The 18,916-nt window shown below is 31.1% G+C and overlaps 5 protein-coding genes across 11 annotated transcripts; 4 read left to right on the top strand and 1 right to left on the bottom strand.

Moving 5' to 3' along the window:
• Positions 1–54: 54 nt before the first annotated feature.
• LOC127067054 (sodium- and chloride-dependent GABA transporter 1-like) lies at positions 55–4,709 on the top strand. 5 transcript variants are annotated; one of them, XM_051001547.1, is made up of 14 exons: positions 55–185; positions 1,239–1,566; positions 1,684–1,903; positions 2,044–2,145; positions 2,221–2,389; positions 2,476–2,608; positions 2,684–2,818; positions 2,900–3,003; positions 3,107–3,231; positions 3,302–3,414; positions 3,484–3,615; positions 3,726–3,929; positions 4,008–4,175; positions 4,250–4,709. In XM_051001547.1, exons 2-14 carry the CDS (start codon positions 1,306–1,308, stop codon positions 4,349–4,351), a joined length of 1,968 nt encoding a protein of 655 aa, XP_050857504.1. In that variant the 5' UTR covers positions 55–185; positions 1,239–1,305; the 3' UTR covers positions 4,352–4,709. The 5 variants fall into 5 exon arrangements, with proteins under 5 accessions (XP_050857504.1, XP_050857494.1, XP_050857524.1 ...); XM_051001537.1 differs by having other exon boundaries at positions 122–318; XM_051001567.1 differs by having other exon boundaries at positions 125–189.
• On the bottom strand, positions 4,493–7,230 carry LOC127067119 (male-enhanced antigen 1). 2 transcript variants are annotated; one of them, XM_051001705.1, is made up of 4 exons: positions 6,982–7,230; positions 5,238–5,546; positions 5,070–5,141; positions 4,493–4,997 (listed from the first exon to the last, which is right to left on the bottom strand). In XM_051001705.1, exons 2-4 carry the CDS (start codon positions 5,412–5,414, stop codon positions 4,782–4,784), a joined length of 465 nt encoding a protein of 154 aa, XP_050857662.1. In that variant the 5' UTR covers positions 5,415–5,546; positions 6,982–7,230; the 3' UTR covers positions 4,493–4,781. The 2 variants fall into 2 exon arrangements, with proteins under 2 accessions (XP_050857662.1, XP_050857653.1); XM_051001696.1 differs by lacking the exon at positions 6,982–7,230 and adding an exon at positions 5,687–5,827.
• Positions 6,284–9,463, top strand: LOC127067111 (pancreatic triacylglycerol lipase-like). The gene is made up of 7 exons (XM_051001683.1): positions 6,284–6,549; positions 6,684–6,786; positions 7,614–7,762; positions 8,166–8,411; positions 8,483–8,689; positions 8,787–8,943; positions 9,009–9,463. Exons 1-7 carry the CDS (start codon positions 6,501–6,503, stop codon positions 9,064–9,066), a joined length of 969 nt encoding a protein of 322 aa, XP_050857640.1. The 5' UTR covers positions 6,284–6,500; the 3' UTR covers positions 9,067–9,463.
• On the top strand, positions 9,074–18,400 carry LOC127066891 (uncharacterized). Its single transcript, XM_051001148.1, has 27 exons — positions 9,074–9,151; positions 9,952–10,007; positions 10,094–10,402; positions 10,478–10,605; positions 10,683–10,847; positions 10,944–11,158; positions 11,258–11,472; positions 11,682–11,950; positions 12,015–12,224; positions 12,314–12,348; positions 12,829–12,998; positions 13,077–13,385; positions 13,456–13,583; positions 13,666–13,827; positions 13,908–14,116; positions 14,202–14,416; positions 14,491–14,762; positions 14,847–15,009; positions 15,638–15,803; positions 15,912–16,081; positions 16,295–16,603; positions 16,668–16,810; positions 16,897–17,055; positions 17,140–17,348; positions 17,418–17,632; positions 17,717–17,985; positions 18,083–18,400. The coding sequence occupies exons 3-27, from the start codon at positions 10,109–10,111 to the stop codon at positions 18,342–18,344; spliced, it is 5,061 nt and encodes a 1,686-aa protein (XP_050857105.1). The 5' UTR covers positions 9,074–9,151; positions 9,952–10,007; positions 10,094–10,108; the 3' UTR covers positions 18,345–18,400.
• On the top strand, positions 12,358–15,369 carry LOC127067079 (ionotropic receptor 75a-like). Of its 2 annotated transcripts, none has more exons than XM_051001610.1 (10): positions 12,358–12,551; positions 12,829–12,998; positions 13,077–13,385; positions 13,456–13,583; positions 13,666–13,827; positions 13,908–14,116; positions 14,202–14,416; positions 14,491–14,762; positions 14,847–15,053; positions 15,131–15,369. In XM_051001610.1, exons 3-10 carry the CDS (start codon positions 13,092–13,094, stop codon positions 15,222–15,224), a joined length of 1,581 nt encoding a protein of 526 aa, XP_050857567.1. In that variant the 5' UTR covers positions 12,358–12,551; positions 12,829–12,998; positions 13,077–13,091; the 3' UTR covers positions 15,225–15,369. The 2 variants fall into 2 exon arrangements, with proteins under 2 accessions (XP_050857567.1, XP_050857576.1); XM_051001619.1 differs by lacking the exon at positions 12,358–12,551 and adding an exon at positions 12,558–12,747.
• Positions 18,401–18,916: the final 516 nt, after the last annotated feature.

Here is an 18,916-nt window from a genome sequence, read left to right on the forward strand (position 1 = left end):
GTGTATACATAGTAGAGACTAAATATAGATTGACACTGTGGCACTAATTTGTTGAATGAAACGATAAATGTGTTGGTGCTTGGGGGACTGAACGCTATTGTGGGGTAGATCTGCAGGGTACACCAGAAATCTCTGCGCTCTTCATACGTGAACTTATCCTGTGTGAAACTCAAGTAACGCGACGTGTACGTACGTTACATATTGTAATTTTCTGGGTTTCTTTTCTTTTCTTTTTTTCTTTTGCATTTTTCTTCGCGCACCAACGAATATATAAATTGCGCGCTTCCATTTTTTCAAGTTTGATCGCGTAATTACATAGTACGTATTGTTTTATATTTATGACATCATAATAAAGTAAAAAAGAATAATCTATAGGACTAGAGCGTGTTCCCTTTTACTACTTAAATACAGTGATCAAAGTATTTTGGTCAGACGCGCGCTTGCTAATATTAACTCATGGATGGATATGGATTGTATTATTACGATAACGAAAGAAGAATAGATTCTACAGATTTTCGACTGGAGTGTTAGGTGATTGATCGTGCAATTTACATTACTCGCACTTGTAATAGTTTGTTAAGGAAACGGAGGGAGGAGAATATTAGCTCGACTACATCCGTAGTTTATTGCATATGACGGAGAAGTTCAAAAAATGTCTATATAACAATAGTTATTGATATGTAACAGGAGTAAATCTTTTGCAAGTATTATTTGTTCAGTAACTTGTTCAAAAATAGAGAATGAAATGAATTGTATTAACTGGTAATTTCGATATCGTGGAAGATAACTTTTTCGTTCAAACACGATCTAACGCGAATAAACTATATCTACATGATCTACCGCTAGAATATTTTTTTAGGGTAATGTTTCTTTCGCCAATCGTTCGCCTAAAATAGGACAAGGTTGGTCGATGGGAACAACGTTGATCAAACGTTGTGATTCCCGGAAGTGGCTCGTTGTCTGTCATCCATCATCATCAAGACCCTTGTACAGATGCGTCTCACGTGACGACGATGACCGCTGAATATTTAAGACCTCGAAACGCGAGACCAAATTGTCTTTCACCGGACCATTTACCGTATAATAATCCCTTCAATTTTTCACTCGAGCAACAATGGGCAAAGTACGAAGGGCGCGGTATATCGGTCGTGAACGCGCAAATTCAATCATTAAAACGATTTAAGTGTCCCTTTAAGTTCCCCTTCTTCTTTCTTTTTAATCTCAAATCAAATTCGCAGATTCGTAGACGTGTAAATATGATGAGGTGAATAGCGTTGTGTGTAAACGCTCGCTGGATAAACAATAATGCCTTCGACCGGAACGGCTGGACGGTCTAAGGTAGACAGGTCCACCAGCCCTCTTTCAAGGAACCCGGTGAATCCAGTGAACCAGGTTAATCCAGTGAATCCTGTGCAGGAACTGAAGGCCCTTTTTTCCGAGCCACCTGTGAGAGTTCCGAGCGGTGGTAAGGAACAAGATTTCCGATTCGAAGCTATCGAATGTCTACAATCGTCGGTTGTGAAGGAAACAAAAGATTTACCGGATCGAGGATCATGGAGCAGCAAGGTGATTTACCACAGTGTTCATCAAGTTCTCATTAGTGAACGATATATATTTCATACGTTCAAACGAAGACGAGTTCTGTGCGAACATTACTCTTAATTTTTCTTTTTGTTCTCCAAGGTGGAATTCATTTTATCGGTTGTGGGTCTTGCCATCGGTTTAGGAAATGTATGGCGATTTCCTTATCTTTGTTACAAAAATGGAGGCGGGGCCTTTATGGTTCCTTATTTTATTGCTTTGGCTCTCGCCGGTATACCCATGTTTCTAATGGAACTATCCTTGGGACAAATGATGACCATAGGTGGCCTTGGAGTCTTTAAAATAGCACCGATTTTTAAAGGTCGGAATAAATCATTTTTGTAATTGTTTAATTTTATTATCGCGTTGGAAATAAAAAATGCAGATGGTGAAAAAGAAATATATTTCATTTGTTAAATTCATTTTACGATCTCGTTAAAATAAGGTATTATTCAAATCTAGGTATTGGATACGCTACCTGCGTGCTCTCCTGCTGGACAAATATTTATTATATTATTATACTGGCGTGGGCACTATTTTATTTGTTAGTTTCTCTACAATCAGGTACAAATATATATAAAATATGCTTATAAAATTATTCTTTATGAAATGATCATTAATTAAAATATTTCTCGAAAGATGTTCCATGGAGAAATTGCGGCAATTCATGGAATACGAATTATTGCATCACCCCCATAGATCGTCTTAAAGCGGTTTGCTGGCCAGACGAAGAGGACACGATATGTGCTACTTCGATCGGAAACTTGAGCCACACACTTCTCAATGATCCAGTAAAAGAATTTTGGGAGTAAGTTAACTTAAATCTTTTAATTAATTTATAAGAATTTTTCCTGATACTATATCATTAACATTTATTATTTTTTCCCATAAAAGGAGGCGCACTCTTCAAATTTCTTCTGGCGTTGATAATGTAGGCGGAATTAGATGGGAATTAGCAGGTACTTTGGCTGTTGTATGGATCATGTGTTATTTTTGTATTTGGAAAGGAGTAAAATGGACAGGAAAAGTAAGACTATGTGAGCTTAATTAAAAATAATCACTTACAAATAACAATATTATTCATTACTATACGTACTTATAGGTCGTCTATTTCACGTCCTTGTTTCCATACGCATTGCTGACAGTTTTATTGATAAGAGGCTTGACACTGCCAGGTGCGACGGAAGGTCTGAAATATTACTTTACACCAAATCTTAGTAAACTTGGCGATCCAGAGGTATATTGAAGAGAATTTGTTTGAGAATTTACTACAGTATTACGATTTTTAATAATTTGAATCTTATTTTTTAATTTATAGGTATGGATAGATGCAGTGACGCAAATATTCTTCTCTTACGCATTGGGACTAGGTGCTCTTGTTGCGCTCGGAAGTTACAACAAATATAACAATAATGTTTATAAGTATGTGTGGGTGTATATATAGATACGATCTTTTATTTTACGATTAACTATATAATACTATAAATTGGACTGTATTAATAATGAACGTGTTCTTTGATTGCAGAGATTCTCTTATAGTATGCACAGTAAATACATGTACGAGTATACTCAGTGGTGTAGTCATATTTTCTGTAGTGGGTTTTATGGCACACGAACAACAAAAACCAGTTGCCGACGTTGCTGCTTCCGGTAATTGTATTTAAATCTATTTAATTAATTTTTAATACATTCGATTTCACTTTCAAATTCTTTATATTAGGTCCAGGTTTAGCTTTCTTAGTTTATCCTTCGGCAGTACTTCAATTGCCGGGAGCATCGATCTGGTCGTGTTTATTTTTTATTATGCTTTTATTGATTGGATTGGATAGTCAGGTAAATCGAAATTTGTAATTAATATTTTACATATCTTCAAAGGTATTATCTGAAAAATATTTCCAACAGTTTTGTACCGTGGAAGGCTTTATAACCGCTGCTGTGGACGAATGGCCTAGACTTCTAAGAAAACGCAAGGAAATATTTATCGCTTTCGTCTGTTTTATCTCATATCTCATCGGTCTTTTATGCATAACCGAAGTAAGCATTAGCTGTTGAAAGAAAAAGAGAAAAACATAAAAAAAAAGAAAATGCAACGTAACATCAATTTTACTTTGAATATACATTTTATTTGTCAATGTTGATATTAGGGAGGAATGTATGTGTTTCAACTTTTGGATTCCTACGCGGTGAGTGGATTTTGTCTTCTATTTTTGATATTTTTTGAGTGCATCGCTGTATCATGGGCGTTCGGAATTAATCGATTTTATGATGGCATACGAGATATGATCGGTTATTACCCTTGTTACTGGTGGAAGATATGTTGGCTATTCACTACACCAGCGGTTTGTGTGGTACGATTTATTGCAAACAATGATTCTTTTATATAACTTTCAGCTAAGATTTAACGTCAATAATTTATCTTTAAATAGGGCGTCTTCATTTTTAATATTATCCAATTTGTTCCTGTTAAATATCTTACATACGAATACCCATGGTGGAGTCATCTTTTGGGGTGTTTGTGTGGCTTATCTTCTATGATGTGTATTCCTTCTTATATGATTTATATTTGGTGTGTTACACCTGGAACTACCTCAGAGGTATGTTATCGATACCTTATCAACATCTTATCAACACATGTGATAACGATACGTAAATTTGATTTGTTTTATAGAAATTTCGAAAGTTGGTAAGAATAGAGGACGATATTGCAACATTACGTTTGAAATTAAATGCTACAAAAACTGCTGCCATTAATTCAGGACATGAATTATAAGTTTTTGACGATATTATTATTATTACAATTTTTTTATATGTTTTAAGTATAGCTGTAGATGAACTTGTTTAAGTTAATATGAACAATAATGTCATATAAACATGGATTAAAAGTAAATATTAATAAGAAATGAGAGAGATAAACAATATACATGAAATAATATAATTATTAATGGTAACAGTATTTATCAGATTAAGATTATAATTAAATATAGTTTAATACATCACCAATTATGGATATATTCACGTAACATGCATTATTCATAATATAGCACATATTAAAAAGTAAATTTTCTTATATTTGACACAAGAAATATTGTATCTTGAAAAATAAATTTCATTAACTATATTATAATAAATGTGTGGTGGAGTTTTGATCTTCTGAATATAATTTCATGTAAAATATGTAAAAGTTATTAAACTCTCTAGCTTCACTTTTCTTTATTTTGCATTTCTTTTATACGATCGATTAATTGTTCTTTCCATTCTTCCTCAGAAATAGTATTTGCCCATTCTGGAATTGCTGTGGACGGTAATGTGAAAGTTGCCATCATTGATTTTACTTGATTAATTTTATCTGCATCCATATCTATATTAGATCTATTAGATGGAGATGACCATACTTCTATTGTTTCGTTAAGGCATGTCTAAAATGTTTATAGACAAATTGATTAGGTAGTTAAGTAACTGTAATAATTTTTAAACATAAATATTTTTACCTGCTGTGAATCGCTTAATGATACAGGTACTGCATGATTTGTTTCACCAGTTTGAGATATCCATTCGTCATCCTAAAAATATACATTATTAATATAAAAATGATAGTTAAATTGAGTATATATATTAATATAATTATAATATATATTTCAAAATATAATATTACAAACTTCATCATCCTCTAATATAAGATCGCTATCAGTAGGTAATTGAGATAATGGCATATATCCAGCCATTGCAATATCTTCATCTTCGCTGTCAGAATCTGTTGCCATCCTTGTATCAATGATCAAATTAGGTACATTTAAACTTTCTTCTATAGGTTCTTGAGTAGGTTCAGGAGACATTATGCATTAGGATATATCACATCAAATATATTTTCTATAAATGCATATTTTTAATCCTTTTTTTTATTCACAGCAATTGAAAAAATGCTTATTGTTATTCTTTTTGATGATATTCCTAACCCTATTTTTTTCCTAAAAACAAATTTTACATTTTTTAATATAATACATCATTATTTATACATTTTCAGAAGATATAACAAGATTTAAGTTATGTTAATTTAGAGAAATATATATCGAATTAAATGTGCCAGAAACTAGAACATTACAAATACCCATAATATTTGACACATCACAGCTGATTCCAGAAATTCGACGGAAAAACATCCAATCAAATATGGCAAAAGAGCGCCATCTTTCAATAAACGCGCGAAAATACAAATTCGAAAAATACAAGACTCGACCAAGAGTGAAAGTAAATTATCAGAGAATAAAATAAAAAATATTTAATCTCTGGAATAGCAACGCAAAACAACTATAGTAAGTATCTTATACGTATAAAATATAATGAAAAATTGAAGTATATATCAATATTATAAATAATTAAAAATTGACAATAGTTTAACATCACCATTCATTGTTAGATAGCGTATAAAAGTAATAAAATATATATGTAAAATAAAATTTATAATAAAATATATTTTCGTATTCAGAAGTACGAATTATTTCCAAAGAAGACACAAATAATCGTAGAAAATTATAGAAGAAAAGTAGCAAAAAATATTTCGCTATATCAAACTTGGATTACATTATCGGAAGGTTGATTAAAACATCTAAAATTGTGGTTACTAATCGCGAATATCATTTCGTCCTCTAACTTTATTTCGTTATAAAGCTGTTCGTTCGAATAAGATTCATAGAAACAAAATATAATTTTGAGGACGCGTGGAAAGTGGGGATAACTAATCGCTGAACTTGCGTTTATGACGAGACTCGAGTGTCTGTCGTAATTAATTAAGCTAATGACTGAGGCTCCGGGTTTTATCGTACATCACAGACAAGAAATCATGTAGGATGAATGGCGCCCCGCCACTAAGCCGACTGCAGTAGTAATCCAGTGCAACGTCGAGTGGTATCGCACAAGTAGACATGTCACTTGTTGAATCCTACATTCTTTTAGCGACCGCCTTCGTATCAGGTAAAGAGTGTAACACACGACATAATTAGAATTTTTAACATATTGAGACGTACCGTATGCGCGTTCGTAATATCAGAGATTAGGATATGTAAATGGTCGAAAGTTTATCATGAACATTTTCTCATGATTTTCAGCGTACGCGCATCCGCAAAACACGTTATTAAACGACGTAGAAACGATCATCAAGTCGGTTTTTAAGGCAGCACGAGAACCAGCAACGTTTAATTTGTATACCAGGTATGATAATACGATATATTATTTTATCTTATTCGTTACGATAAATTCGGTAAAAGAAAGTATAAAATTAACATCGACTTGTTACATATACAAAGACACATACACATATTAGAGCTTATTTCATTGTCCGAGTTTATTACATACGCGTGAAATTTAATAATATAATTGAATGAAAAAATTATATTTGCGTTATACCTTGCATATTACTTGATCAGGAACTATGAAAAGTTGCGAGGTCGAAGCTTCGCGCGTTTGCCCTTTCTTGTCGAGGATCGATCGATAGGAGAAATTTTTCGCCGGTGCGGAGCCAATGTTATGCGTTGCTATAAACGAAGCATTAATTTTTTAAATGATACGTGCAATCAGAAAGCGTCCGCATTCTATTCTCAGCGCTGACGCTCGACTGACTATCATCCATGCGTAAATATCTCAGACGCGCCTCCACTTCTTTTTTTCTTCTGCTTCTTCATCATCATCTTCTTCTTCTTCTTCTTCTTTTTTCATTTCATCTCATGCCGATTGTCCCGATTGAAAAGGAGGATAAAACGAGGCGCCACTCGAATACTGAAAATGAATATTCGACTGGCGTCTCGTTATTTTCTTGCTTAAAGAATAATTAAACTAGAAATGTATCGTTGATTTTAATATAATAAAAAAGTAACTTTTTTCCTGTAAATATTTTTTATTTGTATAGTTTCGATATATTATTTTTACATGAGAAAACGATCAATGAAATAATGAACGATTATGATAGATCCATGTTGGAATTAACTAATCTTTGGTTAAAATGTAAATATCAATGGTTAAATAATTATATAATTATACAGGGAAAATCCTTTCGGTGAGGAACAGTTATTCTTGAATAATACAGAAGTCCTCTATGCATCTCACTTTAATGAAAGTCGTCCAACGAAGTTTATCGTTCATGGATTTAGCGACACTGGTAATGAAGCATGGGTACGAGGACTCATAGACGGTAAGCATTATTAATAAAATAGAAAAAAAGAGAGAAACAGAGAGAGAGAGAGAGAGAGAGAGAGAGAGAGAGAGAATAAAAGAAAGATCTTAAAGGATTTTCTAGAATATCACAACGTTGAAGAGAAGTTAGAGAAATTTCATGATAATCATGGTCAAATCGTTTCGGTAAACACGGAATCGGACGTCGCCAGGTTCAAGGGTCAACAAGATAACACATTAATTGATCGTTTTACAACACTTTTGCTCTTTCGCGTGTAGTCACATTTCCAAGCTCACTTGACGTAATTTCGAGAAAAAAAAGAGCGAGTCCGATTCTTCTCTATAATTTTTTAAAGGAATATCAGCGAAATGAGATTTAGAATGTAAAATAATAATTGAAAGGAGATCAATAATTTTTTTAGCTTACCTGTTACACGAAGATGTGAACGTAATAGTCGTTGGTTGGGGTATCTTGGCAGCAGACGTTTATCCTGTGGCTGCGAACAATACACGCAAAGTAGGAGAATTTTTTGGGGATTTTCTCGAATTTCTTAACAGAGAATCGAATCTCGAATACAAGGACGTTCATATTAGCGGTCATAGTTTGGGTTCGCACGTAGCAGGTTTTGCTGGGGCTTATCTCGATGGTCGTATCGGCCGAATAACTGGTAAGAAAGATATATAAATTATTGATCATGATTTCGATAAACTAACCAATGAAAAATCATCGTTCATATAGGTCTAGATCCTGCAAGTCCTCTTTTTGAAACGATCTCAGGAATCGTTGATCCAGAATTTCGATTAGATCCTACGGACGCACAATTTGTTGATGTTATACATACAAGTGGACCGGCTTTTGGATTTCTGGCACCCTTAGGTCATGCTGATTTTTATCCCAATAATGGTGAATTCCCACAACCTGGATGTTCTTTCTTACCAACGACCAGTTAGTATCTTGAACGATTAAAAAATGAAATTATTATGTCGTTGAAACTTTATAAATTATTCATATATATATTTTTCTTTTTATATCCTATTTTTAGCCTATTGTAGTCATTCTCGTGCACATCAGTTTATGACAGAAAGCATTGGTAGTACTGCAGGGTTTAAAGCAAGGACCTGTGAAAGTTGGGAAAAATACAAGGAACGTCGTTGTGATTACAATCCGATTGTCTTAATGGGAGAATACGCATCCACATCGTAAGATTTTGTTTATTTTATTTTTCATTGAAAAGGCTAAATATTAATCATTCCTTTTATGTCAGATTACGAGGCAAATTTTATTTGTCCACCAACGATGAACCACCGTTCGCAATAGAATGAGAAAGGACCCGGGTATCGAATTTGAAAAGCAAGGCAATAACGATCGTGTATATATATGCGATTAAATAATCAGTACTAGTCATTTGTAAGTTACTTTATTTATGTAGATTTACGTGTTTGCTTAGGCGTTATGCACGCATGCATGTACCTCAATTTTCATCCAGATCTCCAAAACGTCTCATTGCGTTTGATCAACGCCGAAAAAAAAATAAAAAAAGAAAAAAAAATAAAGAATAAAAAATAAAGAAGAATAAAAACGATCCATATCTGTATCTCTACGTACATAAGTACAAATTAAGATGATAATTATACAATATGCAATAGATTCAAAATGAACATCTTAATTTTTTCTCTGTACTTTGCACGAGATAAATAAATGATCATATGATTGGGTTTATTCAAATATTTCATGTTCCTGTCACTTTTCTTTATGTCACGTGATTAGAATCGATGCTCATTAAAGAATACGACCAATTAATAATAAATAAAGAAGCAAAAGTATTGAGTTCATCGATATCTTGGAAACAAGAGAATGGAGTTGCGTCCTACCATGTATCGGTTCTATCTTAAATTCTTCATTGTGTTCAATATAATAATTTTAATCTCTTGTAATAACGAAAATGATTTCATTCGGGATTACTTCGAACATAGAAAAATCGCTAACGTAGTCGGATTTTCTTGTTACAACGTGACGAGTGAGTGAAAATCGTGTGAAAATTATTTTCATTCTTTATCGTTATTCTTTTTTCTTCGAAACAGATAATATCAAATTGTTGAGATCGTTCAACGATATACACACTTTCGTTGCAATATTAAAAAGCGAATACCTGATAAAATCTGATGAGATTTTGACGAGATTTTTGTACATCAATAATCATTATTTAGGTATCTTTTTGGATCTGAGATGCGAACATCAAAATGTTAGCAAGCTTATCTCGAAAGTAAGCTAATTTGAGATTACTATGTTCGTTAGACAAAATTATCTACGTTTCCCATTTATCTTATGTATTTATTAATATTCATTTAGGCATCAAAATATCATATGTATGACGAAGCACACAAGTGGTTGATTATAGGTCATAATTTAAAAGAGAGCTTGAAGATCATCGACGATAGTAATTTCAATATCGCTACTGATGTAATTATAGCTGAACCATCGACTCATGGTTACGTTTTATACGATGTTTATAATTTATCTAAAGATCATGGTGGATCTTTGAAAACGATATTATTTGGTACTTGGCACAAAGAAACTGGTTTGTATGTTACACTGATCAAACACAAATTCAATAGAAGAGCGAATCTCCAAGGAATGAAACTCAATGTTGGCGTGCACGTGAGTTAATTGAATTTTATAAAATATCCTCTCACAAATATAAATCGCAAGTTACATAAAAATATTTTTTCACAGTTCGATCACAAATTATCAAATATGTCGATCGATAAATATTTATTGGATTATAATAACAAATCGAAAGACAGTCATTCGAAATTTATGTACGCGATTTTGATTAACATCGCTGAGCTTTACAACTTCACGTAAACATATTATATAGATTTTTCTTTATATTTCAATATAGACATTTTTTTAAATATATGACTTTGTTTCGTCTTAGAATGAATATCACGAAAATAGATACTTGGGAAAAACGTGGCAGTAATCGTGGTCCAATGTTCGTAGCATTCGAAGAAGGTATAATCGATATTTATATAAATCCAAGCATGATGATCACTGAGAAATTAAATTATGGTGACATCATCGCTCCAGTTTGGCCGATACGGTATATAGTTTACACACATATTTACGATATATAGATAATTATTTATATATATATATCTTTTTTCCTTTTTTTTTTAATAATTCTTCATTCTCATAGGACATGTTTCTTATTTCGCATGATTTCATCGACAAATTTACAACTTACGCAATTCATACGACCATTATCTATAAATGTATGGTACGCTATGTTAATTATAACAGCTCTTACAGCTTTTATTTTATTGAGCGTCTTAAGAAAAGAAGGTTTTCATGATTTCATCGGACTCTGTGGAATCTCGATACTTTCTTCCGTCGGAGCTATATCGCAACAAGGTTCGATATTCGAATGACATAATTGAATAAAAATTTGTATATTACATTAATATTGATAATATATAAATTCTTTTTTTTTCTTTTTTTTTTTCATAACAGCTTCAGCTGTAGTACCTTACGGAATTGCAGGTCGTATAGCGTTTTTACACATAATGTTCTTCAGTTTGTTAATCTTCAATTATTACTCAGCTAGTATGGTGTCGAACCGCTTAAGAAATATGGGAAATAAAATGAATGATTCATTAATTAGCTTAGCCGATAGCAATTTTAAGATCGCAATAGAACCTACTGAATATATTAATTCATTATTACAGGTAAATGATTTAAAAATCGGCTATTATAAATATTGATGTAAGTAAAAAGTGAGACAAAAGTTTCTAAGTTTGCAGTTTTACAGTCTGAAAAAAAAAATAAAAAATTATCTCAAGAAGCTTTAAATAAGAATAATTGATTTTTAAAACTATTTAGAAACTTTTGATCAACCCTGTTTTATTACTACGTTTTACGTGCATACATATTATAGGAACCACATATAGATGTAAAATATTTTTATCAAAATCGTTGGCTAAAGCTTCCTCAATCAATGAGATACTTGCCAATAGAGGAAGGATTAAATCATGTTGCTCAGGGTGGTTTTGCTTATCACACCTTAACAGAATCAGCTTATCCATATATCGAAAAAACTTTTGAAACTTCTATGATGTGCGAATTGATGGAAGTTCATCTCTTTCGAACGACTTTAGGGCTTTGGACCAGAAAAAATGGTCCCTTTACTGAAATGCTAAGAATTGGGTAAAAATATTGTTTGAATTTTTTTGAGATAATTGCATGAGCTTGTACAAAAAATTATTTTTAGATTTACGAAAATGAACAATATTGGTTTACGAGACCGTGAATTGAAACGTTGGTCTGCTAGAAAGCCTCGTTGTCCGGCAAATATGCTTATAGCCGAAGCCATATCGATTCAAGAAGCCGCCCCTGTTTTGTTGTTCCTCGTCGTTGGCATGGTTTTATCGTTGAGTGTATGTGCCATCGAAAATATCATTTTTTGGTTTTACTCCAAAAGGTTGAGTAATAACTATTTTCGATAAAAGAAAAAAAAAAGATCTAAAGGAAAAAAATTTCTTATTTCTTACATTTCTTACAAATTTACAGATCGTTGATAATAGATATCAATAGAAGACACATGGGTTGATACGAGTAATAGAAATGTTTCTTAATTATTAAGAATTATAGATCGACGTAACTGGGGAAGTATTAAATATTTAGAAATATTAGAATTATTAATAATCTTCTAGTTCTATGAATGAATAAATAAATAAACGTTTTTTTTTTTGGAAAATCTATAAAGAGTTTATGATCTACATATAAATATATCCCCACAATGGAAAAGGTAATACTCATAATGACAAAGACGTTCGATCGTGTAACAATTGAATAAAGAAATTAGAAAAAGATGAGTATTAGAGTACTCATTTTGTTATATGTCGTTCTACATTCTTACGCCGAGGACAATGATTTTATTAGTGATTATTTTGCGTTTAAAAATGTCAAGAATATCGTTGGATTTTCGTGCGGTGATGTTACGAGTGCGACATTTAAGAGAACATCATCTTAAAACACACACTTTTAACCAGATTTATTATTAAACATTTAATTTTTTTCGACAGGCAATTTTAATCTTTTGAGAAAGCTAAATCATGCAGGAGTATTCGCGATTATAAAAGATCCTTTTTCGAATCCAGATGTACGTTTGATATTGAATAGCGATCATTGGGCAGTAGGTGTTTTCGTGGATTTACGTTGTCATAATGAAAATCTCGAATACATTTTTTCCGAAGTAAGATAAGGGTAATAAGTAAATGATTAAACGTGTTTCATTTTGACAAGTAAATGTAAAATCAATTTTATTGATCAGAGTTCGGAACATCGCATGTACGGCTATCTCTACAGCTGGTTAATATTAGGATCAAATCTAAATCAAAGCATATCGATTTTAAACGACACAGCTTATAGCATGGCCACCGATGTAGTTGTTGCTATACCTAATCAAAATGGTTATGAAATGTATGACGTATTTAATCATTGCAAATATCGGGGTGGTTTACTAAATGTAATTAAATACGGCACGTGGAATCCTAATGGAAATTTGACTATTTATTTAATGGAACCAAAATTGATTAGAAGAGGAGATTTGAATGGTTTGAGATTAAAGATAGCTGGTGTAGTAAGTATTTTATTTTTTTATTTTATTTTATTCGATTTTTATAAATTATATATATATTCTTTTTTTATAGATTCAATACAGACCTAAAAATATGCGATTAATCGATTACATGAAAGATATCAATACTAGATCTTTAGAAAGTATGCACAAATTTGTGTATTCCATGATTTCACACACTGGAGATCTATTTAATTTTAGGTAATTACGATTTTATGTTCAAATTTAATTATTATCAAATTATTAACACATACAATGGATCATTTTTTATTTTTTTATATAGCGTACATGTCGGAGAAATATATTATTGGGATCGAAATAGTATACACGGCCGAATGTTTGAACTTCTCAAAGACAATTATATCGACATTGCCAGCAATCCAAGAGTTATGGTGTCAGAAAGATTAGAATTTGCTAGTTTGATCGGTGCAGCTTGGCCAGTTCGGTTAGAAAAACAATTTTTTTTTTAATCGAATATCACTCGATATCCGATATCGTGTCACGTTTAATTATATTTTTTTTCAGACCATGTTTTATGTTACTTTCTACTCCAACGAACAAAATCAAATCGGATTTGTTCCTGAAACCTTTTACAGCAGGCATTTGGGACACTTACGCAGTTTTCATGATCATTTCGATGATCATAGTCGGATTGATATTGAAACGTGAAAAGGTAAAAAGCGAAGAGGGTTTCGGAGCTATCGTTCTAACTATTGGTATCATGAGTCAACAAGGTACACTTTAATCTTTCGATTTGTGAGAAATAAGAAAAAAAAATTTGTAATAATTGTTAATAAATTGAATTAATTTCTTTATTAGGAGCATATTTCTTTCCAAAAAATTTAGCAGGTCGTATAGCCGTGGTACAGATATTACTTTTTAGCTGGATGATGTACAATTATTATTCCTGTAGTATCGTATCGGCTCGTTTGAGTGAACCATTTGACAAAATAGAAGATTCTGTTGCAGTACTTGCCGATACACATATGCGTATTGCGGCAGAAGCTGTACCATATTTGAATTATCTATTGAAAGTACTTATGAATTATCGTTATATTTGTTGTCGAACGATAAAATTAATATTCATTAACATTTATTTGTCTTCTAGAAATGGAATTGGGAATCAGATTATTTTAGAAAGAAACGTTGGGATCCGTTGCCTCTATCAAAAAGATATTTACCTATAGAAGAAGGTATCAGACAAGTTGGCCAAGGTATTCTTGCTTATCACACAGATCCCAATACAGCTTATCCTTACATCGAAAAGATGTTTGATTCAAGTCAGATATGTCAGCTGACGGAAATTCATCTCTTCAAGGAATCAGTCATGGGAATGTATTCTAGTCACAATGCTCAATTCTTAGAAATAGCGAGAGTAGGGTAGAGTATCTTGTAAATTCTATTGTTTCTCTTACAATAGAGTTCACAACCCGTCCGAATATAATTATATTATTTTTTTTTAAGTCTTATCAAAATGCAAAGTAGCGGGTTGCGAAATCGACAAATTAAATATTGGTCCTCGAAAAAACCTCAATGTCAACAAGACGCTTTGTCAACGAGAAGTATTACTATTTATGAAACAGCTCCAGCTTTTATTCTACTTACGTTAGGTATCCTTATGTCAACTGTCATTTGCTTGACAGAAAATATTTATTACCATCGATTCACGCAGTAAGTTGTTTTTTTTTTCTTTTTTATATCGTATAGATCTTTTTACAAATTTTATGATTTTTATATCGAAATTACAGAAAATTCACACAACAAAACGAAAATTTTCGCTTATCGAAACAGAGTAGCAGTCAAACGGACAACGCTAACGAGCTTCAATTAATTAGTATTTAATTTGATAAAATATTTGATTTTACTATCACTTAAACAAATATAATTTGCACATTTGCTTCAATATCAAAGATATTATCCATAATATCTTGCTTGTTGTACTAATGGAGAAATAAAAAATTAATATTAAATAAATAATTAATATCTATGTTTTACTATTGTTGTGTAATCGAGAAAAAGAAATAGAAGATAATCGAAATGAAAATAAATCAATATCGTAGACATAACTTAAATCTTTCTATCTATGTGAATTCCATTAACTGCTAGTATTTTAAATAATAAGCCATTTCTCTTATTCGATTGCAATCGTGTACGAAGCTGTCAGAATGTCACATGCAAAATAGAAAACAGACTATAGACTTAGTCCACGAAGAAGAATCTATGAAAAGTGTAGTTTATCGTTCGGGTTGTACTAGTATACACATGTTCCCAAAGAAAAAATAATAATAATGTATACGAAAAGCTTTCTTCATTTTCAATTTGTTTTTCTCGTTTTTGCACAAAATAATGAAATTATTCGGGATTATTTCATTTATAAAAGGATACCTGCTGTCGTTGGATTTTCCTGCGGGAATATTACTAGTAAGTAAAAACTTACAACTCATAGTCATACTTTCCTTTAATTTCGTTAAATTCTTTAACAATCATTATTTAATTATAATTAATTGATCGATCGTTCGATCTATATAGATGATTTTCAGATGATCAAGATGTTAAACGATGTAGGAATTTCGGTATCAATAAAAGGGCCATCGGCAGAATTCAATTTTCTTCGATTCTTAAACGTTAACTATTGGAAATTAGGTGTTTTCGTAGATTTACGTTGCCAGGATCAAAATGCTACAGTGATTTTTGACAAAGTATGACAAATCTCTTTACTTTCAAACTCGGAGGAAAGTTTTAATAAATTTCATTTTTAATATAAATTAATTTTTTATATTTATTAACTCTAACTTTCCTCCGAGATCCGATGAAAAAATGTTTTGAGAGTGTACAAGAATTACTGAAAAAGATCTTTTACGTAATAATGCAGATTTATTAATAATAATTTAATGAAATATAATTAAATTTAGAGTTCTGACTATCGTATGTACGATTACGCATACAACTGGTTCGTATTGGCACCAAATATAAGCTATTGTTTACGTAAATTGAATGATACTGCCTTTAGTGTTATCACTGATTTTGTTGTTTCCATACCGAATTATGATTATTACGAATTATATGATATATATAATCCTAATAAAGAACGTGGTGGTACACTGAATATAACCAGATACGCGATATGGAATGAAGATATTGGATTAAAGGTATTTTTATTAGAAACAAAGATTTTAAGAAGATGGAACTTTCATAAATTGAAAGTCATTGTAGCCGGTGCTGTAAGTAAATATAAAATAAAGTGATCTTTTTATTTGATCATCTATCTACCAATTAACAAAAAAGAAATTAATTTTCCAGTTAGAACAGAAACCTGAAAATACTTCTTTATTAGAATATTTGGAAGATCACGATAATGTTAATTTGGAAGATTGGCCGAAAATCGGTTTTACGTTAGTACAACTTTTAACCAACATATTTAATTTCAGGTAAAATCTGTGTTTTTATCAATCATCTATTATTTTATAACATTAAATATATTAATTCTTGATAAAAAAATGATTGTTTCTAATAGCCTGCATGCTAAAGCATTCACTACATGGACGGATTATACTAATGGACCTCTGATGGATTCTTTAATCGATGGATCAGTAGACATTGGATATCAACCCTCTCTTATAATTCACAGAAGACTCGATTTTGCTAAAGTACTTATGGAAATTATGCCTGCACGGTAAATATTTAAATAAATATAACTAATTTATTTTATTTAAAAAATGTATATTTTTTGATTAATCTATGAATATTCATTTTGTAGTACATGTTTTATGTTTCTAACATTACCATCAACAACGATCCAGTTTAGTAGTATTTTGCGACCATTAGCTTGGAATTCTTGGTACATGATTTTCTTTTTTTTCATTATCTGTTCTTCGGTCTTTTCATTTATTACAAAATCGGATCGAATTGAAAATAAGGATTATGGAAATTCATTGTTAACTACTTTGGGCGCGATATGTCAACAAGGTATGTAATATTATCGATATAAATTCGTCAAACAATATTAGATGTTTTCTTACCGAAAATTCTAATTAGGTGCACAGAATACGCCTTTTAAATTTGCCAGTCGTATTGCTCTGTTTCAAATTGGTGTTTATGGCTTGTTAATATACAATTATTATTCAGCAGCGATAGTATCGGCACGTTTAAATATACCGCTTAATAAATTAAATGATTCGTTATACAAATTGGTAGCTAGCAAAATGAAATTAGGATCGGAGGATACCGTCGTTACGAATATTATATTACAGGTAATTTCACTTATATATATATATATATATATATATATATATATATATATAATAAAAAATGTTTAATTGTCTAATAATTATTAGGATCATAATCCGGAAATGATATACTTTAAAAATTATTGGTTGCGAATACCACAACAAAAGAAAATCATGAGCGTGGAGAAAGGAGTAATAAAAATGATGCATGGTGGTTTTGCTTATCATAGTATTCCTGAACATGCATATTACTACATAAATAATTATTTCGACCAAAAGATGATATGTCAACTAACAGAAATTCATTGGCTTCGACCGACCACAGTAGCTCTTTATACGAATCGTAAGGGTCATTATCACGAAGTAGGAAAGATAGGGTAGGAATAAATCTTGTTGTTGTTTTTCATTTTTTGTACTACTATAAAATTTTTTATGATGCAAAAGAAATTATGTCATTTTATTTTTTTAATTTAGACTCATGAAAATCTTTAGTACGGGTCTTCTCAAACGGGAATTAAAAAGGACCTTTGCTCAAAAGCCCTACTGTCAAAATGACGGAAATTCCGTAGAAAGCGTAACTATATACGAAGCTGCTCCAATAATAATTCTTTTGATATGCGGAATAACAATATCTATTATTATTTGTTTAATAGAAAATATTATATTCCGAATGATAAAAACTAAGCAATTCAGTATAATTAAGAAGTACAAATTAAAATTGATGAAAAAAATTTGATAGAGAAAAAATATTGATGTAATAGTACTCTTCAAAAATAAAATTAAAAAGACCAATTATTTCAGTGTCATCGTTACTTTAATATAAGATCTCTGATTATATTTTTTTTTCGCAAATTAAACAATTTGCAATATTAGAAAAGAGATATTATAATATTTATAATTATCACAATTTTATTAATAAAGTATTGCATTGCAATCGTATAAAATAAAAATCTTCGTCTCTCTATAAATATTATAACTACAAATATTATAAGATTCATTTTCAAATAAGTATAAAAAAAATGCATAAAAAGTTTGTCTCTTGCAGTACTTGGAGGTAATTTATTCCTAGAGTGCAAAGAAAGAAGTATATATATATACACATATATAGATATATATATATGCATGTATGTTATTAAGTATATATAATAGTACATTTTTATTAATATTAATAGTACATTTGACAGTACACTTATTAATACGCAAATATGTGTATTTATATGTCTATAGACACACAAATATATTTCCTTTACCTCGAATATAAAATATTAACTTGTGTATAATGTTAAATGAAATTAATAATTACTGTAT

The sequence above is a fragment of the Vespula vulgaris genome, chromosome 1 (genome assembly GCF_905475345.1).
Source record: "Vespula vulgaris chromosome 1, iyVesVulg1.1, whole genome shotgun sequence".
Classification (NCBI taxonomy): domain Eukaryota; kingdom Metazoa; phylum Arthropoda; class Insecta; order Hymenoptera; family Vespidae; genus Vespula; species Vespula vulgaris.

Bases quoted from the DNA above. Each gene is read 5' to 3' on its own strand.
- LOC127067079 (XM_051001619.1), top strand. From the start codon at position 12,615: ATGAGTATTAGAGTACTCATTTTGTTATATGTCGTTCTACATTCTTAC. The intron at 14,417-14,490 runs GTACTTATGAAT...TTTGTCTTCTAG, and splicing joins ATTTGAATTATCTATTGAAA to AAATGGAATTGGGAATCAGA. The intron at 15,054-15,130 runs GTAAGTTGTTTT...TCGAAATTACAG, and splicing joins TATTACCATCGATTCACGCA to AAAATTCACACAACAAAACG.
- LOC127066891 (XM_051001148.1), top strand. From the start codon at position 10,109: ATGTATGACGAAGCACACAAGTGGTTGATTATAGGTCATAATTTAAAA. The intron at 10,606-10,682 runs GTAAACATATTA...GTTTCGTCTTAG, and splicing joins GCTGAGCTTTACAACTTCAC to AATGAATATCACGAAAATAG. The intron at 12,999-13,076 runs GTAAGATAAGGG...TTTATTGATCAG, and splicing joins TCGAATACATTTTTTCCGAA to AGTTCGGAACATCGCATGTA.
- LOC127067119 (XM_051001705.1), bottom strand. From the start codon at position 5,414: ATGTCTCCTGAACCTACTCAAGAACCTATAGAAGAAAGTTTAAATGTA. The intron at 5,142-5,237 runs GTTTGTAATATT...GTATATTTTTAG, and splicing joins TTATATTAGAGGATGATGAA to GATGACGAATGGATATCTCA. The intron at 4,998-5,069 runs GTAAAAATATTT...TAAACATTTTAG, and splicing joins CATTAAGCGATTCACAGCAG to ACATGCCTTAACGAAACAAT.
- LOC127067054 (XM_051001547.1), top strand. From the start codon at position 1,306: ATGCCTTCGACCGGAACGGCTGGACGGTCTAAGGTAGACAGGTCCACC. The intron at 2,819-2,899 runs GTATATTGAAGA...TTTAATTTATAG, and splicing joins GTAAACTTGGCGATCCAGAG to GTATGGATAGATGCAGTGAC. The intron at 3,004-3,106 runs GTATGTGTGGGT...CTTTGATTGCAG, and splicing joins TATAACAATAATGTTTATAA to AGATTCTCTTATAGTATGCA.
- LOC127067111 (XM_051001683.1), top strand. From the start codon at position 6,501: ATGTCACTTGTTGAATCCTACATTCTTTTAGCGACCGCCTTCGTATCA. The intron at 6,550-6,683 runs GTAAAGAGTGTA...CATGATTTTCAG, and splicing joins AGCGACCGCCTTCGTATCAG to CGTACGCGCATCCGCAAAAC. The intron at 8,412-8,482 runs GTAAGAAAGATA...TCGTTCATATAG, and splicing joins TCGTATCGGCCGAATAACTG to GTCTAGATCCTGCAAGTCCT.